Below are 18401 nucleotides of genomic sequence, written 5' to 3'. Positions count from 1 at the left end.
CGTGGGTGGGAGGGGGGGGGGGGGGGGGGGGGGGGGGGGATCAATTTTGTTTTGTTTTTTATTCTTTATTTTAAACTTGTATTTAGATTGAAATAAAATATAATTAGTGATGTTAATTTTTTTAAAAATACTGTAATGATATTTAGACAATATTTGATTTTGTTTTTAGGGAAATTTACATATGTACCACTTAATTCTTATTGATTTATATATCTAACACCAAAAGTTGGATATTTATATTTATAAAACTTTTGGCTATAAATTTATGTATGAAAATGTGCATTTGACTTCTAAGAACTTGGTGATGTTATGTTTTTTTATGTGATGTTGAAGATTGGAGTAGTGGTATGAATGAAAAAATTAAAGCTCAAGCGTTAGATATGCAATACTGAGGAATTTTGTGGTATGAATGTAAAGGCCTCCTTTTTGGTTTACGTTAATTTATTTAAAAATAAAATAAAATCGATTAAAAAAAATTGATCCCAAATAAATCCTGAAATACTAATCTCTTGAGCACAATAGTAATAGAAAATGAAAAGGGAGTTGGATTGGAGATGTCTCATAAAAATTTTAGTTTGTTGAAATTGCCGATAATTTTACATCATTTCAAATAGTAGCTCGTATTTCCTGATTGAATAAACACAATTTTTAAAAGAAATTTGATAAACGTTAACAAACCCTCAAAATTAAGTATAAAATTATATTTCCTCCACTTTATTCCATATCAAAAACTTATAAACTTAAAATTCACATCTTTTATTATAAACCCCCAATACGCCAAAAAAAATAGATAAAAGACAAAACACAGCAATGCCATATATAAAATTCTTATAGTTCACAGACTGAACCTTCTCCATCACCTAAGAAGATCAAACTTGCAAAAAAGTTCAGATCTTTTATCATAAATTAGATTAGCAATAGCACATACATTAAATACTATATTGTTCGTATTTTTTGACTAACTTCGATTAATAAGAGCGAATAAACTTATTCAACTAACTTCGGATTAAACAGCAGATCTTCCCGTAGAAGAATCAACCTTCTACAAGAGCATTCAGCAGCGCAAGAGCATTACTGCTATACCTTTCCACCCTCCTTACTTTTCGAATAAAGCCCTTCAACACCTCAGCGCCGCCGCCGCCCCCGCAGCCGATGTCTCCAAATCCGTCGATGCACGTGTCTTCATTAGTGATAACAGAGCTCATCCACGTCTGAGCATTAGATACCTCTGAAATAAAGCTCGACCGACGACCAGCCTGCGCAGCCGGCTTCCCAAGCTTCCGGATCTCCGCCATGGCTTGCTTTGTGAGATCCTCGGCTGTACGCAGCACATCAACACAATCGCGCAGTGCAGCGCCGGCACGCCTCTTTCTGTGGTGCCGCAAAGCCTCGGCTTTCAAAACTGATTCCTTTATTTTGGCGAGACTGACGTTGGCGGCGATGATGGCGAGTGATAAAGGGCTCTGCTTGACGGTTTTTGCGTAGGGTTTGAGGGAGGTGTAGCAGAGCTTGGGGTAGAGGGTTGCGGTGCAGCTGCGGCGGATGAAGTCGGTGGAGTTGGCCGGGATGGCGAGCGCTGCGGGCGAGATGGCGGTGAGGAGGACGGTGAGGAGGAGGCTTAGGGCTGCCATTGGATGAGAGTTTTGGTTAGCGGTTGGGGGTGAGGTGGGGTTTATATAGAGTGATTGGGGGTTGAATGGGGCTACATTTTTAAATCAGGATTTTGTTTGGTTATATTTGATAAATCGGAAGAAAAGTTTTATAATTTATAATTGTGTATGGTGGGCCAGTCTAATTGCGACTGGCTGTCCACAAAAATGAAAAATTAACTTATTGTAATTAAATCAAAGTATATGTCTCAATGTCTGTCTAAAGATAATAAGATTGTCTACAGCTTTTATGTTAATTGCTCTTAATGAATAAAATGAACAAATCATAATTAGTTGCTAATGCCTCCTAGTTCTTAATTTTTATTTTAAAAAATAGTGGAATTGTTACAAATAAATCAATGCAGATCAATCAAATCTAGTCCTATTTCGATGTTTTTGGTATCAATAGAAGGATGAATCACAATGAACAATTCACAGCTATTGTGAATGTTCAAGTTTCTTATTTTTTTTATCCTAACTTGGTTATTTTTTCATCTCCAATAGTGATACATTTATCTCTTCTTTGCATGAAATCTACATATTTTAGGTTTTCTATAAAAAATATTTTTGTTGTTTTTATTTTAGTAACACATTTTATATTACTAATTTATAAAAGAGAATGTTATCTCAAGAGTGAATCTGTGTTCTGCATTCTACAATTTAGCATTTCAGATCAATATCCATGCATTGTAGATTTCTTGATTAGGACTTCATATTTTAGGCTCTGAAACATCATCTAGTAAAATCCATGGCCAAATGGTGCAAAATATCTTGTGAAGTAGTTTCTAAATAGTATACATGAAACAAATAATTAGAAAGAGTTAAAAAAAACTTGATAAAATGGTACTATTAATATTTAAAAGTACCTCCTTATGTGCTTTTTTTTTCAAACATAATGAGAGAAATTCTTTTAAAGGTCATGAGAAATGCTAATCTAGCTTCGTCAAAGAGAAATGTACAATCACTCAACATAATGACAAAGAGAATAGTGTTACTATTGCAGAAGCAAGGATAAAACATAAAAATTGAATAACTCAGAAAGCTAACACATCAAAATATTGGATCAAAAATAGCATTTTCTTGGGCGATAATGCCTTCGTCTTCAGTTGGTCCATCAAATATAATTTTCTCGTCCTAGTCTTTTATAGTTTTACAAGCTCGCACAAAGTTATTATTATAAAACATCTGCTTCAGTGCATCCACGACCCTTGTTAAATATGACCTTATCGATTTTAAAAATATTGATTGAGGGCTGATTGTATCAGTTGGCAATTCATGATCTCGACTGCTTTTACCGGAATTATCGCTTGATGAACTCGGCATTGTTTCGTAACCCTCATTAATGTTTTCCAATTTTTCACTTACGCCAGAACGCCAAACATAAGTAGCATTAGAACTCGTAACAATCTGTTTGACTAATGCCAATTCACTGGCAAAATGAGTGTTTGCATGGTACGGATTTATGATGTAATTTCAAATGAAAAAAAAAAATTAATAGAGACATAAATAACTACATAACAATGATAACGTACATAAACTCATGTTGTGTACAAAACCTTATTGTCAACTGAACACCAGAGTTGTCGAAGTGTTGTTCTGCATTATCAATTTTTTCAATCTCAACATAAATAACCACAGGTTGTAGATTAGTCGTACTCGAAGGACCTCACACACTACATCATCAGTTATTAGAGATGTAATAAACCAATTCCAAATGGGAAGGCGACATATCAAGTTAACAGTGAAGCTTGACGAGTTATATTTAAGAGACCTTAAGATTCGGCTCTTAATCTCTCCAAATGAATCTAACGATTCACTCCACTATAATATAAGGGTGCAAAATCTTCTTTGATACTTGAGTGTCCATCATATTACAAGATCAAACAAATTGATTCAGAACTCATCGTTTATATTTCATTGTCACTTCTCTCACCAAAAAAAAAAAAAAAAAAAAGAGAAAAAAGAGTGTTTACGAGCCTTATTGTCATATTAGGTCTGAAGTTAGGAATTAAAAACAATTGATTGCATTAATCATCAAAATTGTATATAATTTACGAGCATCACTTAAAATTTATAATAAAAGTATCATCTTCTTAGAAAATAATAATATAAAAATCAATTTAGAGTATTCATAATAAATCTTTCATAAATGATAAGGCAAGTGATGATGACAACCTCCTATTAGATGATAAATCATAATAAAGTGGTTGATTGCAAGTTTAAATAAAGCAAGAAATGATCAAATAATGGTGCTAGTGGCAATAGGTTGCTATAGTATCGTGGAGGTGCTGGTGGCAAAGCTGGCTGGCATACATCATGCCATTGTTTATGATTAGCTAGAGAAGTAAAAACAAAACATTTAACCTATGCAATACGTGGTGAAGCAAACAGCAGAATAGAAGGTTGTAAAACAACTTATTCCCCCATCAATAGGAGCATTGAAACCACAACCACTAAAGATATCATAAAACCATGCTAAAAAAATATCTTCATCTTCATCTTAAAGCATAGTGGAATAGCATTCATAGGTGAGTTTTGTCCAAGCTAAGCAAAGGAAAGATTAGTCTAGATTATCATCCGTCATGATCACTTTAATAAGAAAGAGAGATATCAAATAAGAGTGAGACACAACCCAAGAGAGGAAGAAAACAAAGGAAAGAATAGTCTAGATTATCTTGCAATTTTTTGTATTAATCATCAATATTGTTTACAACATACAAGCAACCTTTTATTTGTAAAGAGAATTTCATTAGCTTAAGAAATAACAAAATGAATACTAATCTAAGAGCGATTAAAAAAAAAATCATGATTGGGTCTTTCTCATGAGAATTATGTCAATAAAATAAATTCATGATTGCATATTTATTATATATTCGATTATAATATTGCAGATGCTGTGTCAAATATTAGTGTCCAACATCAGCAATCAGTATTGTAAAACATTATGATTTTTAGCAATTTGGCTTCTATCACATGTTTTCTGCAATCTATTAAAATATTAAAAAAGACAACTTGAAGCCTTTATCCATATAAATTGTACACGAAACAGGAACAAAGAATTCCTTAAAATTGATTTCCGACCAAAGCAAAACACTTCCAAAACTAACTAACAATTTTGTGATAACACAAAATCCTATCTATATTAATGTTTGACATGTTAGGTAATTTTTCAGGATTTAACAGCAATTGGTTTAAAATGTTAGCGCTGGAGATCTTTCACGTTACCGCCTCCCGCTCTCCTGATCGCGAACGACCCGCCCGCTCCCACCTGTCGCACCCACTCCCGCTCCCGCTCCTGTTCGCGAAGGGTCGCGTTCTCCTCCTGTGTCACGAGAACTGCTTGCGCTCCTATTTTAGCGAAGAATCGCATCTCCCGCCTGATGCGAGCCGTTCCCGCATTTTCTAATTCGCGAAGCGAAGCATCCCTTCGCTCTCTTCTCTTCATGATAAAAGAGAGGCTCTCCTTCTGATTTTGAAGTTATGTGAAGTCAAGGTGTTCTTCTTCAGGCTTCCTCGAGGCAGAGGAAAAGTTCTTCGGGTTTCCACGAGGCAGTGGAAGAGAAGAAGTGCAAAAGGTAGTTCTAGTGTAAGCGGTAGTTTCTTGCAGCTGAAGGAAGAAGAAAGAAGAAGATTGTTCTCCCTTGACTTCTTCTTGGCGGCATGTGGCAGAAGAGAAATTGGGTTTATTTCTCTTGTTAGTTTATTTCTTTAGTGTATCTCGGTGTAGAGAGAGAAGAACAATGTTCTCCCTAGGCTTCTTCGTGGTGACTTGTGACAGAAGAGAAATTGTGTTTATTTCTTTTGTATGTGTTCTTCTTCAGTGTATCTCGGTATAGAGTTTCTTTAGTGTATCTCGGTGTAGAGAGAGAAGAACAAAGAGAAGAAGAGAGAGAGCAACGAAAAGTGAGAGATTTCTCTTGTAAGTCAAGGTGATCGAATAATGTAAATTCCTCAAGTAGTAAAATCTTTTGCAACTCCGTGGACGTAGGCAATTTGTCGAACCACCTAAATCTGTGCGTTCTTTTCTGGTGTGATTTTTCTCGTTCTATTTTTTTCGGTTCGTTGATCGTTCTCCTGTTTGATTTATATATATACCACATCAACTGATATATCTAGATCTCACAATAACAACAATTGGTATCAGAGCGTGATTTCGGGTATGAGGAATAATGATGGCTGCAGATGAAGTGAAAGTTTCAGGGATCGAGAAGTTTGATGGCACAGATTTTGGTTATTGGAGAATGCAGATAGATGGTTATCTTTATGGGAAGAAACTTCATCTTCTATTATTGGGGAAAAGACCTAAAAGGATGGATGAGGCTGAATGGAATTTGTTGGATCGACAAGTTTTAGAGGTTATTTGATTGACCCTATTGAGGTCTGTTGCACACATCGTCATAAAGGAAAGAACGACTATAGATCTTATGGCAGCTTTATCAGGTATGTATGAAAAGCCATCAGCGAATAACAAGGTGCACTTGATGAAGAATTTATTCAATTTGAAGATGGTGGAAGGTGTTTTTGTTGCTCAACACCTAAAAGTTTTCAATACTATCACAAATCAATTGTTGTCTGTGAAAATTGATTTTGATGATAAAATATGTGTACTTATCTTGTTGGCTTCATTGTCAAATGGTTAGGAAGCCATGAGGATAACAGTTAGCAATTCTGCAGAAAAATCTAAATTGAAATACGATAATCAATTGTTGTCTGTGAAAATTGATTTTGATGATAAAATATGTGTACTTATCTTGTTGGCTTCATTGTCAAATGGTTAGGAAGCCATGAGGATAACAGTTAGCAATTCTGCAGAAAAATCTAAATTGAAATACGATATATTCATGATTTGATTTTGGCTGAGGAAGTTCGCAGGAAAGATTCTGGCGAGGTCTCAGGTTCGAGTTCGGCATTGAATGTTGATTTCAAAGGGAAATGTCATGACAGAAACTCAAGTATAGGGAAATCAGAATCAAAGTTTAGTAAGCAGACAACCTGTTGGAATTGTGGCAAGGATGGCCACATAATGAAGAACTGCAGGAATCCTAAGAAGATGAAGAATGATAGTGCGAATGTGGTATCTGAAGAATCACAGGATGCATTATTGTTGGAAATTCATAGTTATGTTGAAGACTTGATATTGATTCAGAGACTTTGAATGTGGTAGGAAATCTACCAGAGGACACAGTACAGGGCAGTGATGGATATGAAGAAGAAAGTGGGTCTGGGGCACCCATTCCTATTGTTCCACTATTGTTCCACAGACAGTCCACAGACAGATGTTGAAGAACCATAGAGCTATGAAGAAATCTTGCAAGATGAAAGTTCGAGTAAGTGGGAGCTGGCAGAACTTCCACCAGGCAAGAAGGCATTGCACAACAAGTGGGTGTACCAGGTGAAGACTGAGCATGATGTCAGTAAAAGTTACAAGGATAAACTTGCTAGAAAAGGCTTTCAGCATAGGCATGATGTTGCCCATGCAGTGGGAGTTGTAAGAAGAGACAAGAGTGACCCAGGAAATAGCTTGAAGATGCAAAGCTAAGTGGAGTCTGCTGATATGTTGACTGAGGGTGTTACTCTTGAGAAACTGAAGTTGTGTACAACTTCAGTTGGTCTTCTAAAGTGAAGACAAAGCTTTGAGTTGCAGAGGTGGAGGATTCAAAGTAAAGGATTCAAAGTGGAGGTATCATGTTAAAGAAAAGGGCGACACCGTCAGTGGAGGATATTAGTTTGAGGAAGGAGATGTTGTAGCATGTGTTTGGTCTCCAAGTGGGAGATTGTTAGCGCTGGAGACCTTTCACGTTACCGCCTCACGCTCTCTTGATCGCGAGCGACACGCCCGCTCCCGCTCCCGCTCCTGTTCGCGAAGAGTCGCGTTCTCCTCCTGTGTCGCAAGCTGTGGCGCAAGCCCTCCTATTTTAGCGAAGAATCGCGTCTCCCGCCTCCCGCCTCCCGCCCCACGCGAACCGTTCCCACCTTTTCTATTTCGCGAAGCGAAGCATTCCTTCGCTCCCTTCTCTTTGTGAAAGAAGAGCGGCTCTCCTTCTGATTTTGAAGTTATGTCAAGTCACAGTTTTCTTCTTCAGGCTTCCTCGAGGCAAAGGAAGAGTTCTTTGGGCTTCCACGGGGCAGTAAAAGAGAAGAAGTGCAAGAGGTAGTTCTTTGCGGCAGAAGGAAGAAGAAAGAAGAAGAAGATTGTCCTCTCTAAGCTTCTTCGTGGTGACTTATGACAGAAGAGAAATTGAGTTTATTTCTCTTGTACGTGTTTCTTCTTCGGTGTATCTCGGTGTAGAGTTTCTTCGGTGTATCTCGGTGTAAGGAGAGAAGAACAGAGAGAGAAGAAGAGAGAGAGCAACGAAGAATGAGAGATTCCTCTTGTAAGTCGAGGTGATCAAATGATGTAAATTCTTCAAGTAGTAAAATCAGTAGTAAAATCCTTAAGTAGTAAAATCCTTTGCAACTCCGTGAACGTAGGTAATTTGCCGAACCACGTAAATCTGTGTGTTCTTTTCTGGTGTGATTTTTCTCGTTCTACTTTTTTCGGTTTGTCGATCGTTCTTCTATTTGATTTATATATATACCACATCAACTGGTATATCTAGACCTCGCAACTACAGCATAAAAAGGATTTAAATTTGAATAACAAAGGCTCATTTATGTGGGCAGTGAAAATCCTCTCTCTATTAATGTAACAGAATATCTAAAAAGCAAATGTCACCAAGGAGACGAGAGATTTGATTAAATGTTTACAAAAAAATATATTCACTAAAATGAAACCATAAAAAAAACACAATACTATTTTGATTAAAACTTACTGTTTTGTTCCGGAATATTAGTGCTGATAGAGTGGTGATGTATTATGTTAGCATTGTACAGAAATTCAATGCTTGCATGGATAAGAAATTATAGCAAAGGTGGATAACATAATTTTAAAGTATAAAAGTTTAAAGGGAAAAAAATTATGGTCGCCGACTACTAGTGATCAACGACAACAAGTGGTGATGGCATGTGATAATTGACGGTGGCCTGCGGCTATGGAGGCCGGTAGTTGATGGTGGCTTACAGCTACAGAAGCTGATAATTACTCAACAAATTTTTCCTCTCAAGTACAAAGTTTAGAATTTAACTTCTCATTCTTTTCTTCTTGTTCTGCTCTCCTTCCAGGTAAAGGGAGTGACTTTATTTATAGTTTTTTGGGGAGGAGAATTTTAATCTTCTAGCGCTTAACTTCCGTAACTACCTGATGGGACTATCCATGCAAATCCCTTTTTATCATAGATGATTTTTGAGGATTTTTGTTTCTTAATGACCTCAAAATTGAGTGATCTTAGGCTTGTTGGATCATAAAGACACTCGATTCAACCATAAAAAAATATCAAATTTGGAGTTTATTTGATCATTCAAATTGATAATCCAAACCATTTAGTTGTGTTTCAATGGCTTTATGTGGGTTTGATTGGACCCAAATAGAATAGTTTTTATAACCATTTGGATCGTCATGTTGAAACACTCAGTTTGATTATAAATTTGATGAGATCAAAGCTTGGACAATTATGAATTCAAATTTGGAATAACTCTTATAAAAAATGCATTGAGATTTATGCTTCATAATATTATCTTTTTGGGATATAACAATTATGATATCGTATTCTTTTATGTTGCAAGAAGTGGTTTTATAGGTTGAAGTGAAGGATGATTCACGATGAATGACACTATTTTTTTTTGTCATTCTTTGTTGATGAACTATTGGTGTAATAAAAGTCAATTTTGATCGAATGACAATTTTTGTCATTATATTGAGATTATTTGAGCTTAATAATATTCTTATCGTTAATCACTCCTAAATGTGTGGAAATGTTTCGTAATATAATTTTTTGGGAAGGTGCATCATGATAATCTTGAGCAAAAATAAATGGAGTTCCATCGAACGGTCTGTAGCCGAAACTTTGGGTTTGTTTAGGCTAGCTACAGTTGTTTGAAGAAACTACTGTGAAGGTAATACAATCAATTTCATATACTTCTTCTTGTTTATCATTAAATGTATTAAATAAGTACACATGGCAGAATTCCTATGTATTTACAAACTTAATACATAAGCTTTTGTTTTTTACATTTATACAATCCAAATATTTCACATCACATAAAAGTTATAACTATTTCAAAATTATAAAAAATGAAATACATCATTTCATGCATAGTTAAAATGGCATGCATGTGAAAATCGAAATTTAAGTATTTGATATGAAATGCATAGCGATTAAGTGATATTCATGTAAATCTTCCTTTCTACAGCTCTGTGAGGAGAGGCGGTTTTTTCCAACTTATGGCAACTAAAATATAATTGCTGCACTACAACATAAAAGTGATATTTTTGCTAATTGAAACTATATTAAGAAAGTACTTATCAATTTCTATCGATCACACTTTCTTAATATAACAAATATTATTTATGGTCCTATTGTGACGAGATCTAGATATACCAGTTGATGTAGTATATCTATAAATCAAACAGGAGAACGATCGACGAAACGAAAGATAGAACAAGAAAAGTCACACCAGAAAAGAACACATAGATTTAGATGATTCGGCAAATTGTCTACGTCCACAGAGTTGCAGAGAATTTTAATACTTGAGGAAATTACATCAGTCGATCACCTCAACTTACAAGAGGAATCTCTCACTCTCACTTCATTTTTTTCTCTTCTTCTCTCTCAAATATTCTCTCTTTACACCGAGATGCGCCGAAAAAGATAAACTTATAAGAGAAATAAACTCAATTTCTTATCTGCCACAAGTCACCAAGAAGAAGTCTGGGGAGAACAATCTTCTTCTTCTTCCTTCTGCAGCAAGGAACTACTTCTTGCACTATCCTTCTTTCTATCCCAAGGAAACCCGAAGAGCTCTTCCTCTATCCCGAGGAAACCCGAAAAACTCAAAACCGTGACTCGTCCTAAAATCGAAGGAGAGCCGCTGCGATGCCTTTTATCGCGAACATCGCAACCTCTCGCGACAGTGGAGCGGGAACAAGTGAGCGGGATGAAGACGCTGGCGCCGATTCGCGAAACAGGAGGAGCGGGAGCGGGATTATCGAACATCGCGATCGAGAGGCGGGATGCGGGAGCAGGAATCCGAACCGGACTCCACACTAACAGGTCCCCACTCCCCAATAATATTGAGTAAGATTTGACGACAGCAAAATGTTTAAAGCTTTTTTTTTTAATTTAAGTCACTGTAAAATAAGAAAATAAATCACTCAACATATTCTAAATTCCTTATAACATTGTTTTCCCCAATTTTATTCTATATGTAATACAAATAACAATAAAGTTCATAAACTCCCTTTATTTTACACGCAAGGAAGAGGGACAGAGAGCAACATGATAGTTTTTTTTTTTTACAGTCTGATGACCGCTTTTCATCACATGAGAAGGTCAAAGTTGCAAATAGCAACAGTGTCTTACATTAAACACTGTTTTGGATTAGATAAGATGGAATAAACTTTCAACAAGCCAATCTTAATCGCACAGTAGAACGTCCCACAGAAAGAACTCAGCCATCCACAAGGGCATTACCTTAGTCAATTACTAGAACAGTTGCTCAGCCATACATGATGAGTACTGTAGCAATATGTTTGAATATTTAGAAAGATCATAAAGAATTGGTTTACGTTACATGAAATTTAACACGTTCATAGATGGATAGATTGTGTGCGCTCCATGCGATGGTTATGGAGAATTGGCATACGCTACGTTAAATTGAATGCACTTATAAATGAATAGATAGCACGCCATAAAATTTTCTAGATCTATATGTAGGATTCTGAAAGTGGAAAGAATGGAAGTTTAGTTATATTGCCTAAAAGGAATCACGATTTATGATTATATTTTGGAGGAGAAGATGGCATGTATTGTCAATTAAAGTTAGGGATGATGGCGGCAATGGTTGAAGATGATGATATATGACAAATATCAGTGTTACTATCATCGGGAAAAGATTGAGGATGAACACCGTCGATGATAGACGATCATCAGTTGTGATCATCGTTGCAGCTGATGATAGAATTTCAGCATATTGCTTTTTTAACAAGTGTTTAAATGAACTTGTCCAGATATTATTAAAGAATTTGAGAATTTGTTTGATAGGTTTATAAACTCTCGGACTAAATGATTCACACAACTATTTAAACACTTTATACATTTTATAAAGCATTATCTTAAAAAAAATATATTTTGCAACCATTGGCCTGTTGCTGCAGTCAGTAAGAAAAATAATTCAGGAGATATATCCAAAAATCCTATTCCTTTATGTTTTTGCCACTTTACTCTCAAATTCTATATCAACATCAATACGTGCAAAGTTAGCAGCAGTTGCAGCGCCCCAGGATTTGGCCTTTCAATTTTTTAAGCTTGAAGATCATTAACCGCCCGAAAATTGATTAGAATTTTTGGCACAGATTGAAATAAGATATCAAAGCTACGAAAAAAAAAAATTGGGTCAATTTTTGTTCGAGCCGATCCAAATTGACTCGAAATCGGATAGTGAAAAATCCTAATGACGTTTTGGCTGTAAATTTAATTGATTTAGTTTGAAGATTGTTATTAACCGCTCGAAAATTAATTTGAATTTTGGCTCGGATTGAAATCAATGAGTCCGGGCTACGAGCCAAAGGTTTGGATCAATTTTTTTTCATTTTTGATTTTATGCTTAGGCGCTTTGGCTTTGTGCTGTGATGGTTTGCTGTTGATTATTGAACGAAACATTTAAGAAGACGATGAAATTTGGTCAATGTAGTTGGGGTAGACCGCCATTCATGGGCTGATCGACCAGCTAATGAAGGAGCCGTGCCTCCATTCATAATTTGCTTTGGTGGCCACAAGCTGTATCGTTACTCTATTACTCAGTTCTTCTTGAAGGTTAAGGAACTTAGAGTATTGCTGTTGGGAAAATTTTCTGTTCCAAATACAACACCCATAGAACCCTGAAAAAAGGCAAAACTAGATCTAACTCCCCCTTAAATCCAATTCTCACCCATTTCATCTCTTTTCGACCGTTCCATCTCCTTTGTGTGGAGGATTAAACGGATTTACTCCGCCACTGCTCGCGTGCATCATCTCCAAAAATTTTGATTGATCCTATTTTCGCAAATGCAATTTAATTTTTAGTTTTAGAATTTTAATATTCAATTTTTTTTTTAATTTAAATTTTTATTTTACCTAACAAATTAACAAAATTAAAAATATTAGTTAAAATTTTTCTATTATATTTTAATTCACGTCAAACATAATGAAAAAAAAATTAAAATTTTAATTATATATAACATTTGATTGAAATAAATAAAGAATTATTGGAATTCAATCAATATTATACATGTAAGATGTGTAATTTCTAATATTTGTTGATAAGTAAATTCAAACAAACAATTAAATTTCAATTTTTTCATGATCAATTTGTTTAAAACAAATTAAATATTGAATGGATCAGTTTGATTTTTTAATTTTCCATGCAATCAATTTGAACAAAATTGGAAATTAAGCCATTCAAATGAATGGAATGCTCAGCTTTAAGCGCCATAGAAAAAAAATTGCGATAAATATAACACATTTACATATTGTACATAGAGTAGATGTTTGCGCTAATCTTAAAAACTTCTAAGAGTCCATAAGAGAAAAGCGCACTCGGATAGAATCACTGCAAGGGGATCATGAGGCCCACTAGACAGAACGAGCCAAGGCATATGCACCACACCAACCAAGCCAAAACCAATAGAGTCGAAAGGTGGATAAGAAGTGGACCGGGGAATCCAAGTGTAAGCAACCTGACTAGAAAGAAGACAAGAGTTAACCTGAGTCATCCACTGCATGAAGCCGACTCGATGTCATATCCTATCCCGCATTGGAGCTAACCCAACGGGAGTGCCAATTACACAAAGTATCTCTAGCCATCTCGCGGAGACCCAAAGTCTCCTCGCTAGGAATCAAAGAAAGTCAATCGCGTTGAATCAACCGATCAAGCTCAGACAACTGAGCTGGCCCCGTCCGAGTCAACAAAGCTCAATCGACCGAGCTAGAAGGCAACAAGATGATAGACCAAGCTAGAAGGCAACAAGATGATAAACTTACACTTGTAAAACACTAGAAATACCCTAGATCCCCAGTACATGCCCTCTCCAAACGTGGATAAAATACATAATATCACAATTATACGACCTCCTCTATAAATAGCAAAAATATTTTATAAAAAAAACACCATTGAATATTATTCATCTCTCTCTCTCTCACTCCTCATTTAAGATCTTGTACATATAAAGATATCTCAGTGTGAATCTCAAGACAAATGAAATGATAAGAAGATGTGATCCATTAAACATAGCCTTTGACGATCCTTTTTTGGTTGAATATCAGCAAGAGAAGTCTGGTTCGAACGATTGGCGGAAAACACCAAGAGAAGCTCTCGCATGATGGTAATCAGACTTCAAGACGATCGACATTGAGCACTCTTTCAGACAAGATATCGATTGAGTCAAAGCTTACAAGACAATCGACAACTATCATTGATCGAATCAGTCTTCGATCTTATTATATACGAGTAACTAGGTAATAATCAAAAAGTCTCCCTGAAAGGCTAATGATGATGGGTTTAATATGTACTTTTGTAATGATATGACATATGCCTATAAATAGGGGTCAATGTCATGAATAAATGACAACTCTTTTATTGTTCTCTACTTTGTTATCTCTTTCTCTCTCTCCCTCTTTCTAACGAAACTTTTTACTCTTGGGCGTATTTCCCAGATACTTTTGGATTCAAATCAATTCATTGGTTGTGATTGAAGGCGAATAAATTTCACATGGACTAAAACGCAAGAATGCTTGAGAAGATCAGAATGCCTTGAAATAAAGCTTGTGCTCAGTTTTTTTCTTTTAAGAAGAATGTAAAACTCTTAAATTCTTTTGTTGCTTGTCGATGAGCATTCCATCAAACTTGCTTATGCTATGATATGCAAAGAAGAAAATTTTGTACTGTGTACACAAAAAAAGGTAAGATTAAAAAAAAAGTTTGAGTAAAAATGGCATGAATTTACGTGATAGGCATGAATTGATGCCAATACAATGAGCAATTAATGTGTGCGGAGAGCGCATGCAGAGCTGTGTGCGCTCTATGATAATAGCCGCACATTGCTGCTGTATGACAATAGGTCTCACTGGCATACCCACGCAGAGTTGCGTGCTCTGTCTGCACGCAATAATTAGACCTACAAAATTATTTGTCGGCCAGCAATTTTATTAATAATTTTTTTAAAAAAATTATTATCTTGACCTGAAATTTAAATTGTGTCTATATTAAATTTATTCCTCAATAATAAAAAAAATCAATTATTAAGTTTAGTGGGCTGGACAGAAAAATCATTAATAAAATTTTATTGTTCTATTATGTGCTGTGCGGTCGCCGCTCTGTGGCAATATTTAATTTTTTATCTAAGTTAATGGGGTGGCTATTTTTTATTTATTAATTTGTTTATTTTGGTTTTATACTTCCTTTTTTTTATTTTTATTTTATTTATATTTTAATTTGAATTAATATATTTTGAATTATGATAATTATTGTTAAAAATATTTAAATCAATGAAGAATTATTTTGAATGTTTATGAAAAATAAATTAATTTATTTTTAAGGTGGTGTTTGGCTGCAATTAAGATTAAGCATTCATAGAATTTAATGAATCTGAAAATCTTAAATTTGTTAAATACACCATCTCCTTTTATGTTTGGCAGGATTTGATAAATCCTATTCAAACGTGCTACAAAATAGATGAAACTTAGGGGTGGCATAAATTTAAAAAGAAAACTATAGGTGTTGGTTATGTAAATACATAGGAAATCTGTGGTCCATATGCAAATGCCTCAAAATAAAAAGGCTTGCCAACGGCCATAAGATATTCACAAGTCAAAATCAATGGGATTGAATCAACCCATTTTCCCCGAGGAATCATGTGATTGATTCACGGACCGTCTCAGGATGCGTTTGAGGGTGTTAATGAATCTAATCTAAACATTCATGAAAGAATTTTAGATCAAAATAAGATTTTTTTAAAATAAAAACTTTATTCTTACAAATATTTTTCATAATTTTCACCTTAAAATTTAAAATCAATAAATACATGCATTGCTACACAGAATACACCACACCTCACGCCACTCAGAAGACACACTGCAATTCATTTTTCTATTAACAATTCACAAACCTGAAAGATCAAACTTGCAAGAAATTAAATTCTTTTTATAATTACAATAGTAACCCGTATCATATAGGTAACCATCCGCCGATCATAACCGTCCAAAATAAAATGCAACGTCAGTATACCATTAACCGTAACAGAAGAATCAACCACCTACAAGAGCATTAAGCAGCGCAAGAGCATTACTGGTATACTGCTCCACCCTCGCAACCTTCGCACGAAAAGCCGCCACCTCCGCGGTAGCGCCGCCGCCGCCGACTACTTCGTCAATACCGTCGATGCAGGTATCTTCATTGGTTAGCGCAGCGCTCATCCACGTCTGAGCATTCGATACCTCCCAAGCAAAACTCGGCCCGCCGGCCTGCGCCGCCGGTCCGAGCTTCTGGATCTCCGCCGCCGACTGCTCAGTCAGATCCGCTGCAGTCAGCAGCAAATCGACGCAGTCATGCAGCGCGGAGGCTATTCTCTTCGTATTGCGGCGTTGCAGCGCCACCCCCTGAAAAGAAGCTTCTTTTATGTTAGCGAGGCTGATGTTGGCGGCAATGACGGCGAGGGTTAAGGGGTTCTGCCGGACGGTGGCGGCGTAGAGTTTAAGAGAGGAGTAGCAGCGTTGGGGGTAGAGGGTTACGGAGCAGCTGCGGCGGATGAAGTTGGTGGAGTCGGGGGAGGCGGCAGAATTCGCCGGAGATAAAGCGGTGAGGAGGAGGGTGAGGATGAGGAGAGGAGATGCCATGGGAGTTAGTTGAGATGGGGAAGTTTGGGGTTCACGGGATTTTTTATGCGGGAGAGGGTTGGATGGAAATGACGGAAATGCCCTTGATAATGGCTAATGATGATTTCCTTGATTATAAAGATTTTTTGTGGTAAAAGAGATTTTAGACCTTTGAATTTTTCTAATGGAGATTTAAGGTCTACTGATTGCTTGACACTTCAAATAATATCCAAAAATTTCAAAAAATATTTCAAGCTCTTAAGTTTCTTTGGGTTCAAAAGAGATCAATTTTAGGTACACTAAATATATCTTATTAGGTTATTCAATTTAATTATAAATTTATTAAGAATATAATTTATATGATTCTAAAATTAATTTCAAAATTTAATATTTACATACACTAAATCAAGGTTCAATTTTATTTGAATGAAGTTTTTATTATATACTTAAATTTATCATTAAGCTTACGCTTTTATGATTGATTAACTTTCATTTAAAAGTGTACTCAGTGGCTTGTACAAGAATTTAATTTTTCATTATCTTCGTAATTGGAAAAGAAATCTCTGTATGAATCGACTTACTGATACGGTCTAATTATCGATCCTTGGACTCAATGATGAGCCTCTAGTCATCTCTATGATGGTTGGACTTGTTTGGGAATCAAATATTCCCTTGGGTTGGCTCTCTTTTGATGATTGGCTTTGGTCTTGCTCACCTGACTCGAAAAACTTCACTCGATTGGATAAATAGGCATAATGATCTTCTTTTAGTGGGCTCACCTTCACCATATTCTTCCCTTCTGGATCGTTAGTTATCCTCAGGATCATCACTAACTTTTTTTTTCATACATGCCTTTTATTTTGACCTAAAATAATATATTTTATTTTTTTAAAGGTAAATAATATATTTTTCAATATAATATGGAAGATTTGGATGATATTAATGTAAAAAATAACATTTTTTTTGTCTTATGGCAGAAGTGAGCATTTGTTTTTCAAAGCATTCGAGCACTATCAAAACTAAAATTTAGATATTATTTAAATATAAAAATATAGAATTGATGATGTGTCCTTTAAAACCTTACTAAATATATAATACGTTAAAAATTTTATCCTATAAACTAAAGCAGTTAATAATCGTAATAATATAATATTAAATAATTTTTAAATTAAATAATAAATTGAAAATTTATTTAAGGATATGAAAACTTCAAATGTCTCGTTCAAAATAAAAAACAAGAAACTTTTTCTTTTTTTGTCCTGGAACTGCGGCGAAGAAGCGGCTGAGATGGGGGGGATCGCTCGATTGTAGCCATTTTGTGCCCATTGGCCCATCGCTGATCCTAGGCTTTAATCAACTGTTATTTAAGGATGGAATAAGTATTAGGAGGTAATTTTTTGGTAAATTTCTTATATTATTAAATCGCTAATTAAAAATTAAAATTAAATTTATTTTTTATTGAGAATTAAATAAAATATTTTTATATATTTTTGTAGAGATCAGCAATTCTAAGTTTTAAGGAAATGATTAAATTATTTTTTTATTGATAATTATTAATTTTTTTATATATTGTTTGACCAGTCACAAGATTTGCCTTTGAACGAAATCAAGCCTTTATTGTTTTTTTCCTTTATTTTACTTATAATTAATATGCTATAAATTAGAGCTAACAGAATCTTTAGTTACACTATTACGTAAGACTTATCCTTCAAGATATACAAACAGCACTCTGGCCCAGAATACTATAACTTACATGGCAAACATTAAATGGATTCGAATGGCTACCTCTAATCACAAATAATTTTCC

At 35.2% G+C, this 18401-nt stretch overlaps 2 protein-coding genes across 2 annotated transcripts; both read right to left on the bottom strand.

Moving 5' to 3' along the window:
• Window positions 1–750: 750 nt before the first annotated feature.
• LOC110021497 (21 kDa protein-like) lies at window positions 751–1657 on the bottom strand. Its single transcript, XM_020720010.1, has one exon. It carries the CDS (start codon window positions 1629–1631, stop codon window positions 1035–1037), a length of 597 nt encoding a protein of 198 aa, XP_020575669.1. The 5' UTR covers window positions 1632–1657; the 3' UTR covers window positions 751–1034.
• A 14124-nt stretch (window positions 1658–15781) lies between these two features.
• LOC110021491 (pectinesterase inhibitor 9-like) lies at window positions 15782–16629 on the bottom strand. Its single transcript, XM_020720002.1, has one exon. It carries the CDS (start codon window positions 16613–16615, stop codon window positions 16028–16030), a length of 588 nt encoding a protein of 195 aa, XP_020575661.1. The 5' UTR covers window positions 16616–16629; the 3' UTR covers window positions 15782–16027.
• Between the last annotated feature and the right edge of the window lie 1772 nt (window positions 16630–18401).

The sequence above is a fragment of the Phalaenopsis equestris genome, unplaced genomic scaffold (genome assembly GCF_001263595.1).
Source record: "Phalaenopsis equestris unplaced genomic scaffold, ASM126359v1 Scaffold000134, whole genome shotgun sequence".
Classification (NCBI taxonomy): domain Eukaryota; kingdom Viridiplantae; phylum Streptophyta; class Magnoliopsida; order Asparagales; family Orchidaceae; genus Phalaenopsis; species Phalaenopsis equestris.
The sequence above is the reverse complement of the archived record's forward strand: the minus strand, read 5'-3'. Positions and strand labels throughout refer to the sequence as shown.

Coding starts and splice junctions, on each gene's coding strand:
- LOC110021497 (XM_020720010.1), bottom strand. CDS start 1,631: ATGGCAGCCCTAAGCCTCCTCCTCACCGTCCTCCTCACCGCCATCTCG.
- LOC110021491 (XM_020720002.1), bottom strand. CDS start 16,615: ATGGCATCTCCTCTCCTCATCCTCACCCTCCTCCTCACCGCTTTATCT.